This window comes from Delphinus delphis, chromosome 10 (assembly GCF_949987515.2).
Source record: "Delphinus delphis chromosome 10, mDelDel1.2, whole genome shotgun sequence".
Lineage (NCBI taxonomy): Eukaryota > Metazoa > Chordata > Mammalia > Artiodactyla > Delphinidae > Delphinus > Delphinus delphis.
Window position 1 is genome coordinate 52,242,340 of NC_082692.2, and position 18,928 is coordinate 52,261,267.

The 18,928-nt window shown below is 46.1% G+C and overlaps 1 protein-coding gene across 3 annotated transcripts in view; it reads left to right on the forward strand.

Annotated features, from left to right (window-relative positions):
• CNOT10 (CCR4-NOT transcription complex subunit 10) overlaps nucleotides 1-651 on the forward strand; it is a 63,197-nt gene extending 62,546 nt beyond the window's left edge. For all 3 annotated transcript variants that reach the window (XM_060022100.1, XM_060022098.2, XM_060022099.1), the window contains exon 19: nucleotides 217-651. In XM_060022100.1, coding sequence (XP_059878083.1) covers nucleotides 217-368 — 152 coding nt within the window. In that variant the 3' untranslated portion in view covers nucleotides 369-651. The remainder of the gene's footprint in view (nucleotides 1-216) is intronic.
• The last annotated feature ends 18,277 nt before the right edge of the window (nucleotides 652-18,928 follow it).

Below are 18,928 nucleotides of genomic sequence, written 5' to 3' on the forward strand. Positions count from 1 at the left end.
TTTAAAAATCCCATCACCCAGGTCACACACGAAATTTCTTAAATCAGAATTTCTGGGAATGGTGCAGCGGCCATTACATGATTCCAGTGTACAGCAAAGGTTGCAGACCACTGCTCTTCTCCATCACCTTTTACCCCCTTGCGGGATTCTGACGGCTTGCTTTGTATGTGGTGGTATTGTTATATGCTTTTTTTGTGATGGGAAGTGTTTTTATAGGTAATACCCAGCTGGCCTTACAGATCATCAAAAGGAATCAGCTGCTCCCTGCAGTGAAAACACTCTCTGAAATGAGAAAGAAGCCAGTGTTCCAGCCTGTCCACCCGATCCAGCCCATCCAAATGCCGGCGTTCACTGTACAGAGAAAGTGATATTTTGCGCTTGGAAAACTGTTACCTGAGACCCAGGGGAGTATTTGCAGGCCTTTTTAGTTGTATCACAGCAAAATGAATAAAAGACAGATGGTAAAGGATACTAGTTTTGAAGACACAATTTTGAAATGATTCTAATCCCTGAATTTTTTTGCCGGAAGCTTACATCAAATTAAGGATTCACAGCTCATTTTCATCGGTTTTCCTTTAATCTTTGCTAGACTACTATTTTTGAGCCATTATGTGATATATATGTGTCATAGGCAATTAAAACACAGTCTTACCAGAACAGTCTCGTATAATACATTTTGTCTTTCTTGCAACGGTTAGAGTATTTTGGCATCTGAGATTTAGTGTTAAAGTTTTAAAAATGGAGAGAACGGTATGAGCAGATGAGTAGCCAGTCCAGAAGCCGATCAGAGGGGAGGGGAGGGGAGGTTGGTGTGTTGTACACCTAGTTAGGACTAAAAGGGCCAGAAAATGCATAATAAAACTCATGGGCTAGTCAAATTGGGTTAAGAAGAGATGACTGATCTGATAGGAATCAATCATTTGCTTAAAAACTACAGATGAAGACAAACAGAGTTGAGGGCACTGGTCTCGTTCACCCTCCTGTACCCATAGGCAGAAGCACCGGTTCTGGACCCTGTTAGCAGGGAGTTCAAGGTTCATTGCTAACCCCTTTGGAAATGCAAACAGGAACTTAAAAGCTTCTTTCCAAGACAGGTATGTGTTGCAGGATTGACATGGCCAAAATTTGTCCATAGGGTCGATACACTAACTGTAAGTAGGAAAAACAAAACACACTACATACAGGCTTGCTTTAGAAAAACTGGGTGACCCCTAGTCAAGAGCACATTTGGTAGATTCATCAGAGCTTGCCGTTTAGGATCATCCCTTGCTGTCAACATCTCTTCAGTTCCCAACTTTGGAGAACAAGTTCAGATAGGGAAACATACTAGCTGAATCTACATGGTTACTCGGTTTCACAACTGGAGAGGGGAGTGTTTGGATAAGCACATGAATTTATCTGAAACTTTATCTGAATTATTCTGTTGCTGATATCAGTTTAGTTAGGGATCTACACAAGAACTGAGTATTTGTGATGTGACTAGACATTGCCCACAGATGACTCAGAGAAAGGGAGCAATTCTTCTTTCACTTGAACACGGGACGGATGTGCACAAGGGCTCGACTGCTCTTTTGCCACGTTGCAGTTGTTTATATACAGAGCAGATTCTTTCCAGGAGGATGCAGGAAACAGAGGTGGCCTAGCTCCCTTGGGCCTCTCGAAGGCTTTTCCAAATGGGATGGGATTAGGACCCGTAAGCTGCACTGGTGCTGCTCCAAGTCTGCAGGTGCTGCTTTCCCAAGCCCCAGACAAGCAGCAGCACCGTGGGACCCCCTTGTGTGCTGCAGGGTGGTAGCGTTGCTTAGCCAGGGCATTTCCTGGACAGAGTCCACATGCTTCATAAACTGCTGGGAACCCACAGGGTCTTGGGTAGTGTATGGTGGTAGAAGGCCTGTAATTGTACTCGAGGGCAGTACATCTTTGGAGAAATCTCAAAAAAATTAGAACTTTCCCTGCTTGCAGGTTGGTTTTGGGGGGAAAGCAGTAATAGCTATGAGGCAGATTAGGCCCCACGTTGCTGTGTTAAATAATACTCTTGGCTGCAAGTAGCACAAAATGGATCCATGATTTAAACAAAGGTAGTTTTTCTCTCAGTTGAGAAGGTGGTATGTAGGCAGCTGGTGGCCTTTGCTCTAGTGCTCAGTGATGCCATCAGGGACTCAGCCCTGTTTTTCTCACACCACTGTCTTTAGCATTTGGGCTTTTGTCCCCGTGGTCACAGGATGTTCCAGCATTACATCTGCACTGAGGGCAAGAAGAAGAGGGCAAAGGCAGCCTATCGTGACAGGAGACCATTAGGAACAAAGTTTTCCCAGAAACCCCCAGCAGACCTCGGCTTCCCTCTCCTTTGTAGGGCAAGTCATGTAGCTATCCTTAGCTGCCGCTGCTGGGACAGCCCTGCACATCTTACGGGGAAGCCAGTGAAGTGTTTTCCCAACTGGAGAACTCTATATATGATGTGTTGTCAAATTATGATCCCAGCAGCCCAGCTTTGCCTTCCACTGTGGCCCTTGGCAGATCTGAACACAGTACATGTAAGCTTTTCACCTCTGTGACTTGTCATATGGAGTCCATCAGCCAGCTGGCTTCTCCCACCTGTTTTTCCTGCCCCAATCCTTTAGCACCACGTCTGCTAACAGAGATAATCCTAACTGTGCTGAGAAGGTTTAGGTTCCACGTCCCTGAAGTTTTTCCTAGCTGTCCCAGTTTCTCCCCCGCCTTTGTGTCCCTTGATCATACCTTTTCTTCTATGGTAGAGGGTATTCTGTAGTTTAACAGGTGCAGGTGCTCAAACGGTGGTGTCATATCTGATGGGGTTGTGAATTCTGAGACGAGCCTCGTTAGCTTCTGTTCAGGCTCGATCACCAGCAAAATGGGGCAAAATTCACTGCATGGGTCCCTTCACAGACCCAGAGAGAACGTGATTGTGAGTGTCCCCAGAACTGCAAGCCATGAACTCTCAGAAGAGCTGGAGTAGTCTTTCATTTTGCCCAGGCCCTTACTCCACAAGACAACACCCCTGCGGAGCCAGCGCCTTCAGGGGCCTCTCCTGCCCCGCCTGCACCCCAACCCCACTCTCAGAACAACACAACTGCTGTTCTCACCACGCAGAACCCCTTATCGACTAAAGCTGGGAGCTCTGCCCCTCACCCAACCCAAATGACTTGATTACTCTCGAGGCTTTTGATGGGTTTGCACAACGAGGCTAACTTTCCTCAGGGCCTCGTGTGAAGATTAAGATGAGATGATGAATGCAAAGGGCACTGGGTGGGCATTCACTACAGGTGAGTTCACTTACCCTCCTGTTGCCCAGAGGATCTGCTCAGCCCAGTCACCCTCGACACTGCCTTCCTTTCAGCCTTGCCTCTCTCAGGCTCCCATCCAGCCCCCTACTTGGAAGCCACCTGGAGAAAGGTGACCGACGACATTGTGGACCCTGGAGACAGGTTCTTGGACTGGCTTCAAATCTCAGCTCTCTCACTGGGACAAGCTTGATCTGGAACAAGTTATTTTGCTTCTTTGTGCCTCAGTTTCTTCATCTGTAAAAGGAGGACACTGACAGTACCTACCTCACAGGCTTGGAGTGAGGTTTAAGGTCCTGGACATTGTTGCTGGATATGAACTCCAAATGTACAAAGGGGAACTCTATAATTTTTTACTGTATAATATAAGGGATAACCAAAGCAGAAACTGTTTTCTGAGCCACTGACACTGTGGAGTTGGGTGGCAGAGAGCAGGGGGACTCCTCCAGGTAAATGGCTGTCTCCTTCACTCTGGATACATCCAGTGTCTGGGCTGTAGTTGTTGTTCAGTAGATACTGGCATCCTGTGTTCTCATCCCATTCTTACCTGCCTCACCCAGGCCCTCATCCTTGGATGACAAGAGGTCTCTTTCCCACCCTTTCCTCCTCACCTCGGCCTGTGGCCTGTGACTGCCTGCAGCACAGCCCTGACTCCCGCTGGGGGCCTCTTCATGGTAACTGCTCCCCTTTTCCTACTGAGCTTCCGTTGATCCCTCCCTTACACTCCATGTGTTATCCAAACTGGAATCTGCTGTCTCCCAAAAGTGGTCACCATTTCCCATCCCTAGGACTTTGCTTCAGTCTCCTCCACTCCCTAGAACTTCGTTCCAGTTTCAGTGTGTACACATCCTGGCTGTCTCACACTAACTCCCAAGGAGATACCTGTTACAAACCAAGTCTTCATTCATTCCACATGTGCTTACTGGAGGCGTGTTCCGGGTTGGTGAGCTTTTCACAGAGCCCTGTGGTCTTCAGGCTCAGTCTATGTTCTGTTCTTTGTCATCTGTTTCCTTCCCCTTCCTGGACTGTGAGTACTTTGAAGACAGGGCTGTGCATTATACAGTGTGTGGATTGTTCTAGATAAACAATAAAGTCTGCAGAACAGAACTTTGGGTGCTTGCTTTCTAGGTCTGGCAGTGTCACAGGAACTACTTCTTTCAAGGTGGGATGGCTTATTAACATAATCCCAGGGTTCACGGGGCCTCAGCATCCTTGACCCTCTGAGCCTCATCAAGTGAGTTAAATACTGACCCAGGATGGGTGGGTTACTGGTGAAACTCAGCTGGCCCAGCCTAAAGTAACCAAACCTATACCTACACACAACAAGCAGTTTACACACTCGGCTTCCCTTCCTCCCTGGGAAGAACCGGGCCGAAATGCAGGCCCTGGGGTGGGAGTGGGAGTGCCCCGGGGCGGGGGGGAGGCAGCGAAGTTCATTAGTCCCCTCATTTGGGGCAAAGGGGATCCGTGTGGTGACAAACAATCGTCCTGGAGGATTTAGGCGGATTTGGCCAAGTGTCCCTGTGGGCCCCAAGCCTCATCCTAATCCCGTCCACATTTCTGGCTACTTAGGATCGCATTAAATGTCAAAGCCAGCGTTTAGGGAAATATCTACATTTCGTATGCATCGCCCTAGTCAAAAGAAAAGCTGGAGCGAACCTTCGAGCAATTGGCGCGAGAGCCGCTCTGTGTGGTCCGGAGGGTGAATGGGGAGAGGGGGGCGGCGCCCTCGCGGCCTCCCCGCCCAGGAATGCGGGCTTTTCACATGTAGAAAATGCTAACGCTTTGTTCCAGCCTCGGCCTCCCGGAGGTACCGAGGCGCCCGACCGGATTGTCACTGCTGCATTTGCATGTGGGCGCCCCGGTCCAGTCCCCACCCCCAACGCTCCCCTCCCCTCCCCCCAGCACGGCTTTCCTGGGGGCTTCTGAGACTGAGGGTGAGGGAAGGCCGCCTGCAAATGTCCTCTGCCATCACTGAGTCCCCGCTAAAGCCACAGGTAGCTATTCTGGAATTCTCTGAATGAATATCCTTTCCCCTGAGGCACCAGGCAGGTGAATTTTTTGACTCCAATTTCACGATGTTATTTTACATTTTAAGTTATATGACACAATTTATTCCATCGAGGAAGATCAAGGGGTTGCATGAACCATCCTGCAGTCCCGTTTCACACTAATGTTCTTGTGGCAAGAACCCTGCGTTTGATGTGACACTGCATGGGGTCCAAAGTAACCACTGTGCGGCTCATCCTCCGAGGGAGCAGCCGAGAGCCCTCAGGTGGCTGGGGGAGGGAAGAGTCCAAAGGGTTAAGCAGGGCCGGTGGTCCCGCGGACGGGCCTCGGGGCCCGGAGCGCCACCTGCCGGTAGCACTGTCGGCGCAGTGAACCAGCCCCCGAGGAGCTGAGACAGTGCCAACCCGGGGGACCCCTCGTCCCCGGCGAGACTCCACGTTTACCACCTCGTAAAGCCACCCCACCCGAGGGCGCCGCGCGTTAGCTCTGGCTGACACCCAGGGCCCCAGAGATGCAGGCAGAAAAACGAGATCTGGCTCAACATACTGTTTCCTCCGATCCTACGGTGTTTCTTTAATTACATTCCTTTTCATTTTACTAATTTTCTTATATTTATTGTATTAGCTTTATTTATTTTTATTTTAGTTATTTCCTTTTATTTCGTTCTTATTTCGCTTATTCCACTTCGTTATTTTACTTGATTATTTCATTTCATATTCATTTTGTTTTACTACTTTTATTTCATTACTTAATTTCGTTTATTTTGCTTTGTTTTTATATTCTGTATTATTTTATTCATTTTATCTCATTGATTCATTTCATTTGTTTTTATTTTCTCTTATTTTACTTATTTGTGGTTGAAGGGAAAGATGGATACCTTTTTCATCCTATTCTAAGGTTTATGTACTTTCCTGCCTCTGAGTTTTGAGAAATAGTGAAAATGAATACAATCTCAGCTAATTATTCAGGGTGTTTGCCTAATCTCCACAACTAAATTGGAAGCACCTGAAAGTCAGGGGCAAGGTTTGATATCATAATTGGACCAGGGAAATGTGTTCACCAAAAGCCATTAATAAATATTTCTCCAGTTGACACAATGTGAAACGCTCGTTGCATGTCCAGTCAATCAGATATTTAAACTGCATCAAGGTACCTTCTCTGGATAGCTGCCTCTAGAGCTCCAAGCCAACATGAGGATGGGAGACAAGGACCCAAGAATTCGAACAAACTTCATGGAGGAAGTGTCACTTCAGGTGGGCAGGTAGAGGGGGCAGGAGACAACTACAGGTGACTGGACCATAGGGGGCATGTTACAGATAAAACTAGGAAAGAAGTTCCTGTGGTGTTTTTTTTTTTTTTTTTCCTGTCACACTGCGGTGGGTCTCAGCTGCTAGAGGGAGAGTGGTCTGTAATTTGAGGTAGGCAAGGGGTCATTTGTCAGGGAAGTCTCAGCTCTCAGACGCTATGGTTCTTTGGGTTCCATGGAGGCCATAGCGCTTGTGACCCACCCACCCCCAAAGACCCTGTGCATATGGTGTATGTAATTTCAGAGAAGGGGAGAATGAGTCACTATTTATTTGCTATTAATTGTCTGGAAAGCACTACGAATTGCATTTCTGAATTTTCACCTTATCATCCCTCAACCTTTTATTCTGAAAAAGATTAAATTTATGGAAAAGATGAAAAAGTGGTTCTGTGAACACCTTTATACCCTAGATCCACCAGTTAGCACTTTGCTAACATTTGCTTTACCTTTCTTCCTCTCTTACTCTCTCTCCCCTACACACACTACACACACATACACCTCTCCCCTCTCTCTCTCTCTCTGTCTCCCTCTCTCTCTATTTTTCAAATGAACTTTTGAGAGTAAACTGCAGACATGATGATACTTCACTACTGAATACTGTATCTCTAAGAAGAGGGCCATTCTCTGCAAAACCATAATAATTTTATTATAATAATTGTCTTTAATAAGACACAGTACATATTTCAATTTTCTCAGTTGTCCTCAAAATGCCCTTTGTTGCTGTTTTTCCACGTCAGGATCCTGCATTTCATTTGGTTGTCCTAAGTCCTCTTTAATTCAGAACATTCCCCCAACCTTTATGGTCACTCATGACATTGAAGGCTTTGAGGGTTCCAGGCCATGCACGGTCTTGGAGAAGATTCCTCCATCTGGATTTATCTGATTATTTGTTGATGACTACATGCATCTTTATGAGGAGGGGGCCCATTGCTTCCGTTCCTGACACCTCCTCCCCCCAGCTGAAGGACGTCTCCTCAGAAGCCTAGACCCTGGTTTCTTAATGTTCTGCTCTTGCTACCCTGTCTGTTGAGATTCCAATACCCCTATTCTTACACCACGCCCAAAACAACCCAAAAAGGAAAGCACCAAGACATCCAAGTTTCCCTTTCTAAAAATGGCACTCTTCCTGGATTGAGAAACTCAACTTTGTATTGCCGTTTAATGATTGTGGCTTTCATTAGCACTGAGCACTGGAAAGGGAAGGATCTGGGAGGTATGGGAAGTGGTTGCAGACCCAGAGCTGTGGCCAAGACGCTGGTTGGAGGAAACCTACTGGAATCAGAAGAAGTACCACGGTGGTAAGAAGGGGTTGGCCCGGCTTCCCACAATGGTTAAGAATCCGCCTGCCAGTGCAGGGGACACAGGTTCGAGCCCTGGTCCGGGAAGATCCCACATGCCACAGAGCAACTAAGCCCGTGAGCCACAACTACTGAGCCTGTGCTCTAGAGCCCGTGCTCTGCAACAAGAAGTCACTGCAATGAGAAGCCCGCACACCACGACGAAGGGTAGCCCCTGCTCGCCACAACTAGAGAAAGCCCGCAGGCAGCAACAAAGACCCAACGCAGCCAAAAATAATAAATAAACAAATAAATAAGTTGAAAAGAGAAAAAAAAAGAAGGGGTTGGCCATGGCTATTCATGCCTGACCCGCATATGGTGAAACACAGGGTGGACAGCAGTCCTGAGTTGGGGGTTAATCCATCTGCAGGTGGGAACAGGTCTTTGGGGACCTCCACTCACATACGGCTTTTAGAACTGGCATGGATGGGAGGGGCAGAAAGAAAGAAGCCTCCTTTCAGCCCTTGGACCTCGTGGCTCCCGTTGCCACAGTCAGTAGTAGGGCCAAGAGGCCTGCGTGGACAAGAAAAAACAAACAAACAAACACAAATTCCAGTCTTGTACCAGCTTACTATTAGTAACAAAGTTTATTTACCTAATTAAATCCAATCTAATCTTAATCGCTCCTGACAACTTACAAAATTCTTTTCTCAAAGTTCCCTTTTTTCACAAACGTTTTATCACTTTTTGTGTCCGTATGATTTATCCCTTATTTTTCCCCCATCCAGAAACAAACAGCTCTAGGACAAAATTATTATCATCATTTTTCCTCAACAAAAATATCTCCTTTCTTTATACCTTCCCTCGCCGACGACATATATCCTACTTGCTTTACACACTGAAATGCTTCCCTTATCATTTTTAGTAGCTTTAATTACATATTACAATTTTTAACCCTTAAAAGCCTTAACAAAACCAAGAAACAAGTAATTGAAGTATTATACCAGCATTTACTGACTGGCAAACTTATGAATATATTCTATAACCTCTAAAAACTCACATTTTTCTCGTATCATAATTTCTCTTTAATGTGGTACAAGATACATATTTAATAAACCCAAACATCTTTTGAAATTCTACTAATTAACCCAAGGCTGAAGTATCAGTCAAAGTGGGCTTTGTTAATATTTTAAGGACATGATGAGAGTTAACTTCAAGCTTTCTCCTAGGCATATTTTTGTTCTCTCAGGGTCAGAATTCTGAAAACAGTATTTTATCAAACCAGCTTTCTCTAAGTGTACTTCCCAACACAAACGGTCCTCAACGTCAGACACACATCAGAACCAACTGGCAAAATGCCCAAATAGCACTTCGTGCTCAAAAGAGAAGTTTGCCGGGTGCGCACCACTGGACTTACTTGGTCTTGGAGGTCGTCAGCTCGTTCGGAGGCATCTTTCCGTTTCACCAAGGAAAAGCGTACATTGGCAGCCAGTGCCAAGCAGGGGAGAAACAGGGAGGAGCCCCAAAACAAATGGTTTGGGCAGCCGCTAGGGATCCCCGCCAAACCCCTTTCAGGGCAGGGCCAGGGAGCCACGACCAGGAGTCTCCTCTCAGCCATCCCAACGCGTCTTCACGGCGGCCGCCCTGCTCAGGAAAACGCGGGAGCCAGATATCGCGAGAGCCCAGCCTCACGCTGGGAACCAAAATCTGTTAGCAAAAGTAGGTCCAGCTGCCCGCTGCTCAAAAGCAAATAGACAAGGCTGGTGGAAAGGAAAGCTTGCTTTATTTTGGAGGCCGGAAACCTAGGGGGATAGGCGGACTCCTGTCCAAAGGCCACTCCCCCCACTGACAATCAGTGGGCAAGAGCTTTTATAGAGTGAGGGAGGGGGCTACATGCAGAAACAGCACAGTCAGCTCTGACCATCATCTTGAAATTGGTCATCGGTGGTCTGAACACCATCATCTTTTTTTTTTTGAATTTTATTTATTTTTAATACAGCAGGTTCTTATTAGTTATCTGTTTTATATATGTTAGTGTATATATGTCAATCCCCATCTCCCAATTCATCCCACCACAACCACCACCACCCCACCACCACCACTCTCCCCCCTTGGTATCCATACATTTGTTCTCTACACCTGTGTCTCTATTTCTGCCCTGCAAACCGGTTCATCTGTACCATTTTTCTAGGTTCCACATATATGCGTTAATATACGATATTTGTTTTTCTCTTTCTGACTTACTTCACTCTGTGTGACAGTCTCTAGATCCATCCATGTCTCTACAAATGACCCAGTTTCGTTCCTTTTTATGACTGAGTAATATTCCACTGTATATATGTACCACATCTTCTTTATCCATTCACCTGCTGATGGGCATTTAGGTTGCTTCCACGACCTGGCTATTGTAAATAGTGCTGCAATGAACATTGGGGTGCATGTGTCTTTGAATTATGGTTTTCTCAGGGTATATGCCCAGTAGTGGGATTGCTGGGTCATATGGTAATTCTATTTTTAGTTTTTTAAGGAACCTCCATACTGTTCTCCATAGTGGCTGTATCAATTTACATTCCCACCAACAGTGCAAGAGGGCTCCCTTTTCTCCACACCCTCTCCAGCATTTATTGTTTGTAGATTTTCTGATGATGGCCACTCTGATGGGTGTGAGGTGATACCTCATGGCAGTTTTGATTTGCATTTCTCTAATAATTAGTGATGTTGAGCAGCTTTTCATGTGCTTCTTGGCCATCTATATATCTTCTTTGGAGAAATGTCTCTTTAAGTCTTCTGCCCATTTTTGGATTGGGTTGTTTGTTTTTTTAATATTGAGCTGCATGAGCTGTTTACATATTTTGGAGATTAATCCTTTGTCTGTTGATTCGTTTGCAAATATTTTCTCCCATTCTGAGGGTTGTCTTTTCATCTTGTTTATGGTTTCCTTTGCTGTGCAGTAGCTTTTAAGTTTACTTAGGTCCCATTTGTTTCTTTTTGTTTTTATTTTCATTATTCTAGGAGGTGGGTCAAAAAAGATCTTGCTGTGATTTATGTCAAAGAGTGTTCTGACTATGTTTTCCTCTAAGAGTTTTATAGTATCTGGTCTTATATTTAGGTCGTTAATCCATTTTGAGTTTATTTTTGTGTATGGTGTTAGGGAGTGTTCTAATTTCGTTCTTTTACATGTAGCTGTCCAGTTCTCCCAGCACCACTTATTAAAGAGACTGTCTTTTCTCCATTGTATATCCTTGCCTCCTTTGTCATAGATTAGTTGACCATAGGTGCGTTGACCACCATCATCTTGATTGTTTTAAGTACAGTTAATTTTCAGCTCCAGGGTCTGTTTGTTGCCATTTCCTTGAGGCCAATTCTTGGAATTGTGGCAGCTTATGTCATGGCTACAGTCTGGTCATCATGTAGTTAGCTTCTTCCACCTGGTGGGGGTTTCAGTATCTATAAGGCAGCTATAGATAATATTCTGAGCCGTATCTTATAGATATGGCTCAGAATATTATCTATAGCTCCTTGAGAAGGAACTAAAAGTCCTTGACTCTGCTTAATGACTAATCTTATTATTTAGACTTGCTGGACTGTTTTCCTTTGTTTCTGCATTTTCTCACTTCTCAGATTAAACTTATTCTTTGGCTAAAGTTTTTCCATAGACAAAAGGCAGGCGGGGGAATTCCCTGGCAGTCCAGTGGTAAGGACTCCATGCTTCCAATGCAGGGGGCGCAGTTTCAGTCACTGGTCGGGGAACTAAGATCCCACACACTGTGCAGTGCAGCCAAAAAAAAAAAAAAGGCAGCCTGAGGACATGGGGGGCAAGGATCATAGGGTCCTGCTCTGGTTTAGGACCGTCCTTTCAGGGAAAGGGCCTCACCTGGCTGCCCCTTGCTTGGAGCCTCTGACTTTTCCAGGCCTTCTCTCTCAGAGAAGGAAATAGGTGTTTTCTTCCTTTCTGGGCTTTCCCAAGAACAGTGTGAAAACCCCTGAAAAACCCAACAGGAATTCCCTGGTGGTCCAGTGGTTAGGACTCAGTGCTTTCACTGCTGTTTCCTGGGTTGGATCCCTGGTCAGGGACCTAAGATCCCACAAGCTGCACGGCATGGCAAAAAACAAAAACAGGGCTTCCCTGGTGGCGCAGTGGTTGAGAGTCCGCCTGCCGATGCAGGGGACACAGGTTCGTGTCCCAATGAGGGAAGATCCCACATGCCGCGGAGCGACTGGGCCCGTGAGCCATGGCCGCTGAGCCTGTGTGTCCGGAGCCTGTGCTCCACAATGGGAGAAACCACAACAGTGAGGGGCCCGCGTACCAAAAAAAAAAAAGATAAAACAAATACAAAAAGAATAGAGTGGCTTTGTGGATCAGGAATCTGAGGTCACTAGCAGCCCCTCATTTGGCCTCAGTCAGCCCCTCAGAGGCCATAGAAGCAGAGTGGCTGTTGGCTAGCCTGGTACTTCTGTGATAATTGTCCTCTCCACTTGATGTCACAATGTTTTACAGAACTCTGAGTATGGGTTGTCTTACCCATCTGTCTCTCTGTCTATTCATCTATCTATGTATCTATCTATCTTTAACTCAAGTCCAGACCAGGCTGATGAGGAAAATAATAGGCAGGATTCTTCTGGGAGGAAATAACAAGCTTTGGTCCCTCATCCATGGATTCATGCAGTAAAATTCATACAGCAAACGGGTTCAAGTCCTCTGGAAACTGGCTTAAGCCAGAGACAGCTATGGACGGTTGGGATTGAGGCCAGAATTCGGGAGAGAAAGTCTAGACTTTTCTTGTTATGGTCTTTTGTATTTTGGGAATTTCAACTATGTTTAGTTGTTCAAAAAAATTTTTAAAGGAAACAAGGGGACTAATAAGAGGAGCCCCGGGGCTTCCCTGGTGGCGCAGTGGTTGGGAGTCCGCCTGCTGATTCAGGGGACACGGGTTCGTGCCCCGGTCTGGGAGGATCCCACATACGGCGGAGCGGCTGGGCCCGTGAGCCATGGCCACTGAGCCTGTGCGTCCAGAGCCTGTGCTCCGCAATGGGAGAGGCTGCAACAGTGAGAGGCCTGCGTACCAACAACAACAAAAAAAAAGAGGAGCCCCCCCCCACCCATTGAAGGCGGGAGCCTTAAATATGAGAGGCAACCAGATGGAGCCCAGAAAGCCCTGGTTGTTGGCTTCCCTTCATAGGCCATCCAGGTTTTCCTTAGCTGAGAAGGAAAAGGGAATTTCATTTTCTTTGTCTTTCCTTTTTTTTTTTCTTGGCCGCACTGCACAGCATACAGGATCTTGTTTCCCCAACCAGGGATCCAATCCATGCCCCCCCAGCTGTGGAAGCACGGAGTCCTAACCACTGGACCGCCCGGGAATTCTTAAGGGATTTCTTCATTATGATCCAAAATAGAGATGAGTTTAGGGTGCTGCATGGCTGGACTTTCTAACCTTCAGAATCCCACTCCGCTCAAGAAAGGTCTTAATTAGGTCGAGCGGCCCTAACTTGACCTGCAGAGCCAGTGTCGCCCTTTTTAGAGGGTGATCCTACTGAATTAAAATTCAATTAATCCAACTTTAAGGGCAAGAAGGACGATTTGTGAAAAATCATTAAACAGCACATAAAACCCTTTGAGGAAGGGGGAATACAAGTACAGCCTGGCTTTTGTTAAGATACTTTGGGGCCAATGAGTTAACTTTTTGGAGGAATTTTAACAAGATAGCGGTCAAAGTGGAATTTGTTCGTGTCGTTTATTTAAGGTTTTACAAGGCCCTGCAAAGAGTCCTCCCCTGAGTCTGGACAAGAAGAGGGTTTGGTAACAATGTGGTGAGAGGTGAAATCTTAGGGGGCATTTTGAAACCTGTGAGGAAACCAAACAACTGGCCTGACTGCCTCAAAAATGTCAGGTCCTAGGAATACCTGGCAGTCCATTGGTTAGGACTCCAGGTTTCCATTGCAGGGGGTATGGGTTCGATCCCTGGTCTGGGAACTAAGATCCCCCATGCTGCACGGCGTGGCCAAAAAAAAGAAAAAGAAAAAAAGTCAGGTCCCGAAAAACAAAGGAGGGCTAGGGGTCTGCCCTGATTAAAGAGGATTGGAGAGACAGGACCATGGACGGCGGCCTGTGATCCCAGACTGGGTCCTGGGAAGGGAAAAACAAATGTGCCTGCAAAGGACATAATTGAGACAACTGGTGAAATGTGAATACAGTCTGTGGATTAGATAGTAGTCTTGTAGCAATGCTAAACTTCCTGATTTAGATACTGTACTTTGGTTACATAAGATAATGTTTGTATTCTTAGGAAAGGCACAGGAAGTGATTAGGAATAGAGAAGGGCATTGTACCCCCTCCCAAATGGTTCAGAAAAACAATTTTTAATCTATATATGTATTTTATTTAATAGATATCTGGGGCTTCCCTGGTGGCGCAGTGGTTGAGAGTCCGCCTGCCGATGCAGGGGACACAGGTTCTTACCCCGGTCCGGGAAGATTCCCACATGCCGCGGAGCGGCTGGGCCCGTGAGCCATGGCCGCTGAGCCTGCGCGTCCGGAGCCTGTGCTCCGCGGCGCGAGAGGCCACAGTAGTGAGAGGCCCGCGTACCGGAAAAAAAAAAAAAAAAAAAAAAAAAGCTAAGAAAGAAAGGAAGGAAGGAAGGAAGGAAAAAGGAAGGAAGAGAGGAAAAGAAGGAAGGAAAGAAGAAAAGGTGTGGTACTAAAGGAAATAGACAAAATGTTCATGTCTGATGGCAACATTTATTGGTTTCCTCCTGCCTGAAAAAAGCCCTAAAATAGGTACCAACAGGCTGCACAAGAAATAGGAACCTCCTAAGAGAGGCTTGTAACTAGACTGGGAAGACTGAAGGCATTTGCCTACAATCACTGAAAATACATGGTCATCCATGCATCCAGAGCCAGCATTTAACCAAGAGTCCCTGAGGGCCACCGGTGCCCAGACCAGAGCTGATGACTTAGCCTCGCCTCCAAGGAGCTAGCAGTTGTATATGGGAGACAGACATGTAAAATGACTGCAGTGTGGTTTGCCAGGAACCGGGACAGCAGCAGGAATGTGGGAGTTTGCTTCTCTTCTCGGTCTGGGGAGGAAACCAGCCAGAAATTACTTACTCCCCAGGTGGGACACTTGAAGTAGGTTTTGAAGACTGAGTAAGAATTTTTCAGTAAAGGGAAATTGTGAGCAATGGTAGAGGGGCCATTCTGCTGAGCACAGAGGTGGGAGACAGGATGCAATACTGAGCGATTTGTCAGCAAGTGATTTTTTATTGAGCCAAGGCCACAGGCTGGAGGCTGGACAGGTGAGTCATTGGTGACAGGCTTAGAGGAGGCCACGGGTTCTGAGCTGGGGTTGGAGCAGGGATTGCCTCGGATATGCAGAAACCGCATTTTGCACACAGATGGAGGGAATGTCTGGTACAAAAGTGCAGAGGTCAGGAATGAGCAAATCCCAAGGTGAAGGTCTGGTAAACACCTTGGAGCCTGGGAGTCTGCCCCAGGTGGGGCTGAGCAAGGTGTTTGCCGCTCACTGGAGCCTGCACACTTGCACTTGAGTCCTCAGCCTAGAGTGCCACGGTCAGGGGCAACCCAGCAAAACAGAAATGACTTTACCTATTTATAACAGAGGGAATTGAATGGAGAGTTTTGATTGGACAGGTGATAGAACCCAGAGGTCAGCTAGAGCAGGAAGCTGCTACCATACCTCGGCTGGGTGGAGGATCAAAGGAGGGGATGGAGTTATCAGAACCCAGGAGTCCCCTGCTGGAAGCTGAAATCACAGCAGGCCTGGAGATGGAGCGAGGAAGAGATGCAATCATGGCTGGAGACTGGAGTTGCCACCCAAAGCAGAGAGCGTGATGGGGAGAAACCCCTGGCCTTTCCCTCCTTCCAGTTCTCTAATCAGCTGCCAGCCTCCTATTGGCCAAACCCAGCCAGAAGCCAGCTGACTTAGGAACCTGGGGAGTTAGGGCTGCAAAGATCAGGCCCTCTGAGACTCAGAACGGAGCTGGGAAGGGCAGGGAACAGATCTGAGGGCACACAGGTCCCAAAGCAGCCCGGTCAGGACTTCTCCAGGAATTGTTTTCTGTCCTACACGTAAGTTGCACATTTTTAGTGCCATGATCAGCTTAAACTCATTCAATCCCCCAGCATTCTGTAGCTCAAGAAATGGTTTCACCATGTATCCAACTGCCCAGGCCAAAAATTTTGGAATCATCCCCAATCCCACCTCTTGATTTTTATCATTCTCTCATCCAAGCCATCAGCACATCTTACTGGCTCTACTTTCAAAATACAGTGTATTTCATTAATTTGAATAGGCACATTTTTTCATATGGTAATAATGGTATATGCTCCAGTCATCCACTGCTGCTTTACAAATGATTCCAAAATGTAGTTGTGTAAACAACGACCATTTTACTATGCTCACAGATTACATAGGTCTGGAATTCAGACAAGGTACAGCAGAGGTTGTTTGTGTCAGCTTCACGATGTCTGAAATCTCAGCTGGGAAGACCTGAATGGCTGGGGTGACTCTAAGGGTGTGAGGGTAGAATCATCTAGAGATGACTTCACACACGTGTCTGGTTCCTTGGCTGGGATGATGCGAATAGTTGGAGCTCTCTGGATTTCTATCTATCTATCCATCCATCCAGCTATCTATCATTCATCATCTACCATCTATCTGTCTGTCTATCTATCCATCCATCTATCTATCATCTACCATCTGTCTACCTATCTGTCTCTCCATCCATCATTATAAATGTTCAGGACCTCTCCACATGGCCCCTCTATTACAGCAGCTCAGGGTTTCCGGGGTGAGTGTCCCACTGAGCAAGGTCTTGTCACAATGTTGTGTTAGTTTCAGGTGTACAGCAAAGTAATTCAGTCATATATATATATATATATATATATATATATATATACACACATATTCTTTATATATATTCTTTTTCAGATTCATTTCCATTATAGGTTATTACAAGATATTGAATATAAATTTACTAGCATCTATTTTTATCCCAATTTTATAGAAAAGGAAAACAAGGCCTAGAGAAAGACTTTTTAGATACAATAACAAAAGCACAATCCCTAGAAGAATAAACTGACATGGCTATAGCTTCTTCAGCATTCTACTACTAAATTCAAGCACTGGTCCTTGGGTGTCTGACCTCGACGTTCTAGTTTACACAGTGTCTTTAGAGAATTCTGTGCGCTGGCCACTGTGATGCAACCATTGGGCCAGGAATGCTCTGAGTTTATTAGTAGTGATTCTGACAAAGTTGATGCTGTAACATGAGTATGTAAATGTCAGAAAATTAGCAAAAGTCTTAGTCTACATATCGCAGACAGTTTTGTCAGCATATTTTTAGCCTTGAAGTCCTCAGTGGCAAGTTTCTTCTGATGTGTTCTAATTCCAGTGTTTTAACCCTTTGCATCTTTAATGTTAAGACTTGTCTGCTAGAGGGCTTTATTCTTTAAAACTCCTTTTGTTTTCTGCAGAACTATCTGTGGTTTACAAAACAGATACTTCTTCCGCTTTAATATTTGATAGCTTACATCTAAAGGGAATTTTCAGGCTTCCCTGGTGGCACAGTGGTTGAGAGTCCGCCTGCCGATGCAGGGGACACGGGTTCGTGCTCTGGTTTGGGAAGATCCCACATGCCGCAGAGCGGCTGGGCCCGTGAGCCATGGCCGCTGGTCCTGCGTGTCCGGAGCCTGTGCTCCACAACAGGAGAGGCCACAACAGTGAGAGGCCCACATAGCGCAAAAAAAAAGTAGAATCCGCCTGCCAGTGCAGGGGACATGGGTTCAAGCCCTGGTCCGGGAAGATCTCACATGCTGTGGAGCAACTAAGCCCGTGTGCCACAACTACTGAACCCACAAGCCACAGCTACTGAAGCCTGCGCACCTAGAGCCCATGCTCTGCAACAAGAGAAGCCATGACAATGAGAAGCCCACGCACCACAATGAAGAGTAGCCCCCACACACCGCAACTAAAAGAAAGCCCATGCACAGCAACGAAGACGCAACACAGCCAAAAATAAATAAATAAATAAATTTATTTTTAAAAAAATAAATAAATAAAATAAGCTGTGTCTTAATGTATGTGATGAACACATGAAACTTTAATCCATGAGGTCCCATTTTTTGCTCTGTATGTCAAACATGCTAGTTCTTTGGTGCATGTGTAAGATTTAATGGTTCCATTGTGTTACTTGACCGTGACATTTTGGAGAAAAATTCCCAGCTGTAATGTTGTGGATGGTAGTTCTCACCGGATGCTAGACTTTTCAGAACCACTCTTCTTTTAATAAATTTTGCTGTGAAAACTGTTAAAAAAACAATAAATTGATAAACTGAACTTCATCAAAATATAAAATTCATTCAAAAGGAAATGAAAACACAGGCTACAGACTGAGAGAAAAATCTTCGCAAAGCATGTATCTGAAAAAGGACTCATATCCAAAATATATAAAGAACTCTCAAATAGTAAGACAGCAAACAACCCAATTTAAAAAAGGCAAAATCTATGAACAGACACTGCACCAGGGACTTCCCTGGTGGTCCAGTGGTTAAGAATCCTCCTTCCAATGCAAGGGATACAAGTTCGATCCCTGGTCAGGGAACTAAGATCCCACATGCCGCAGGGTAACTAAGCCCAGGCACTCTGGAGCCCACGTGTCACAACTAGAAAGAAGCCCGTGCGCTGCAAGAAAGACCCCGCCTGCTGCAACTAAGACCCGATGCAGCCAAATAAATAAATATTTTTTAAAAAGACACTACATCAAAGAAGATCTATGATTTGTAAATAAACACGTGAAAAGAAGGTTAGACATCAGAGAAATGAAAATTAAAACCACGATGAGAGGGCTTCCCTGGTGGCGCAGTGGTTGAGAGTCCGCCTGCCGATGCAGGGGACACGGGTTCGTGCCCCGGTCCAGGAAGATCCCACATGCCGCGGAGTGGCTAGGCCCATGAGCCATGGCCGCTGAGCCTGTGCGTCCGGAGCCTGTGCTCCGCGGCAGGAGAGGCCACAACAG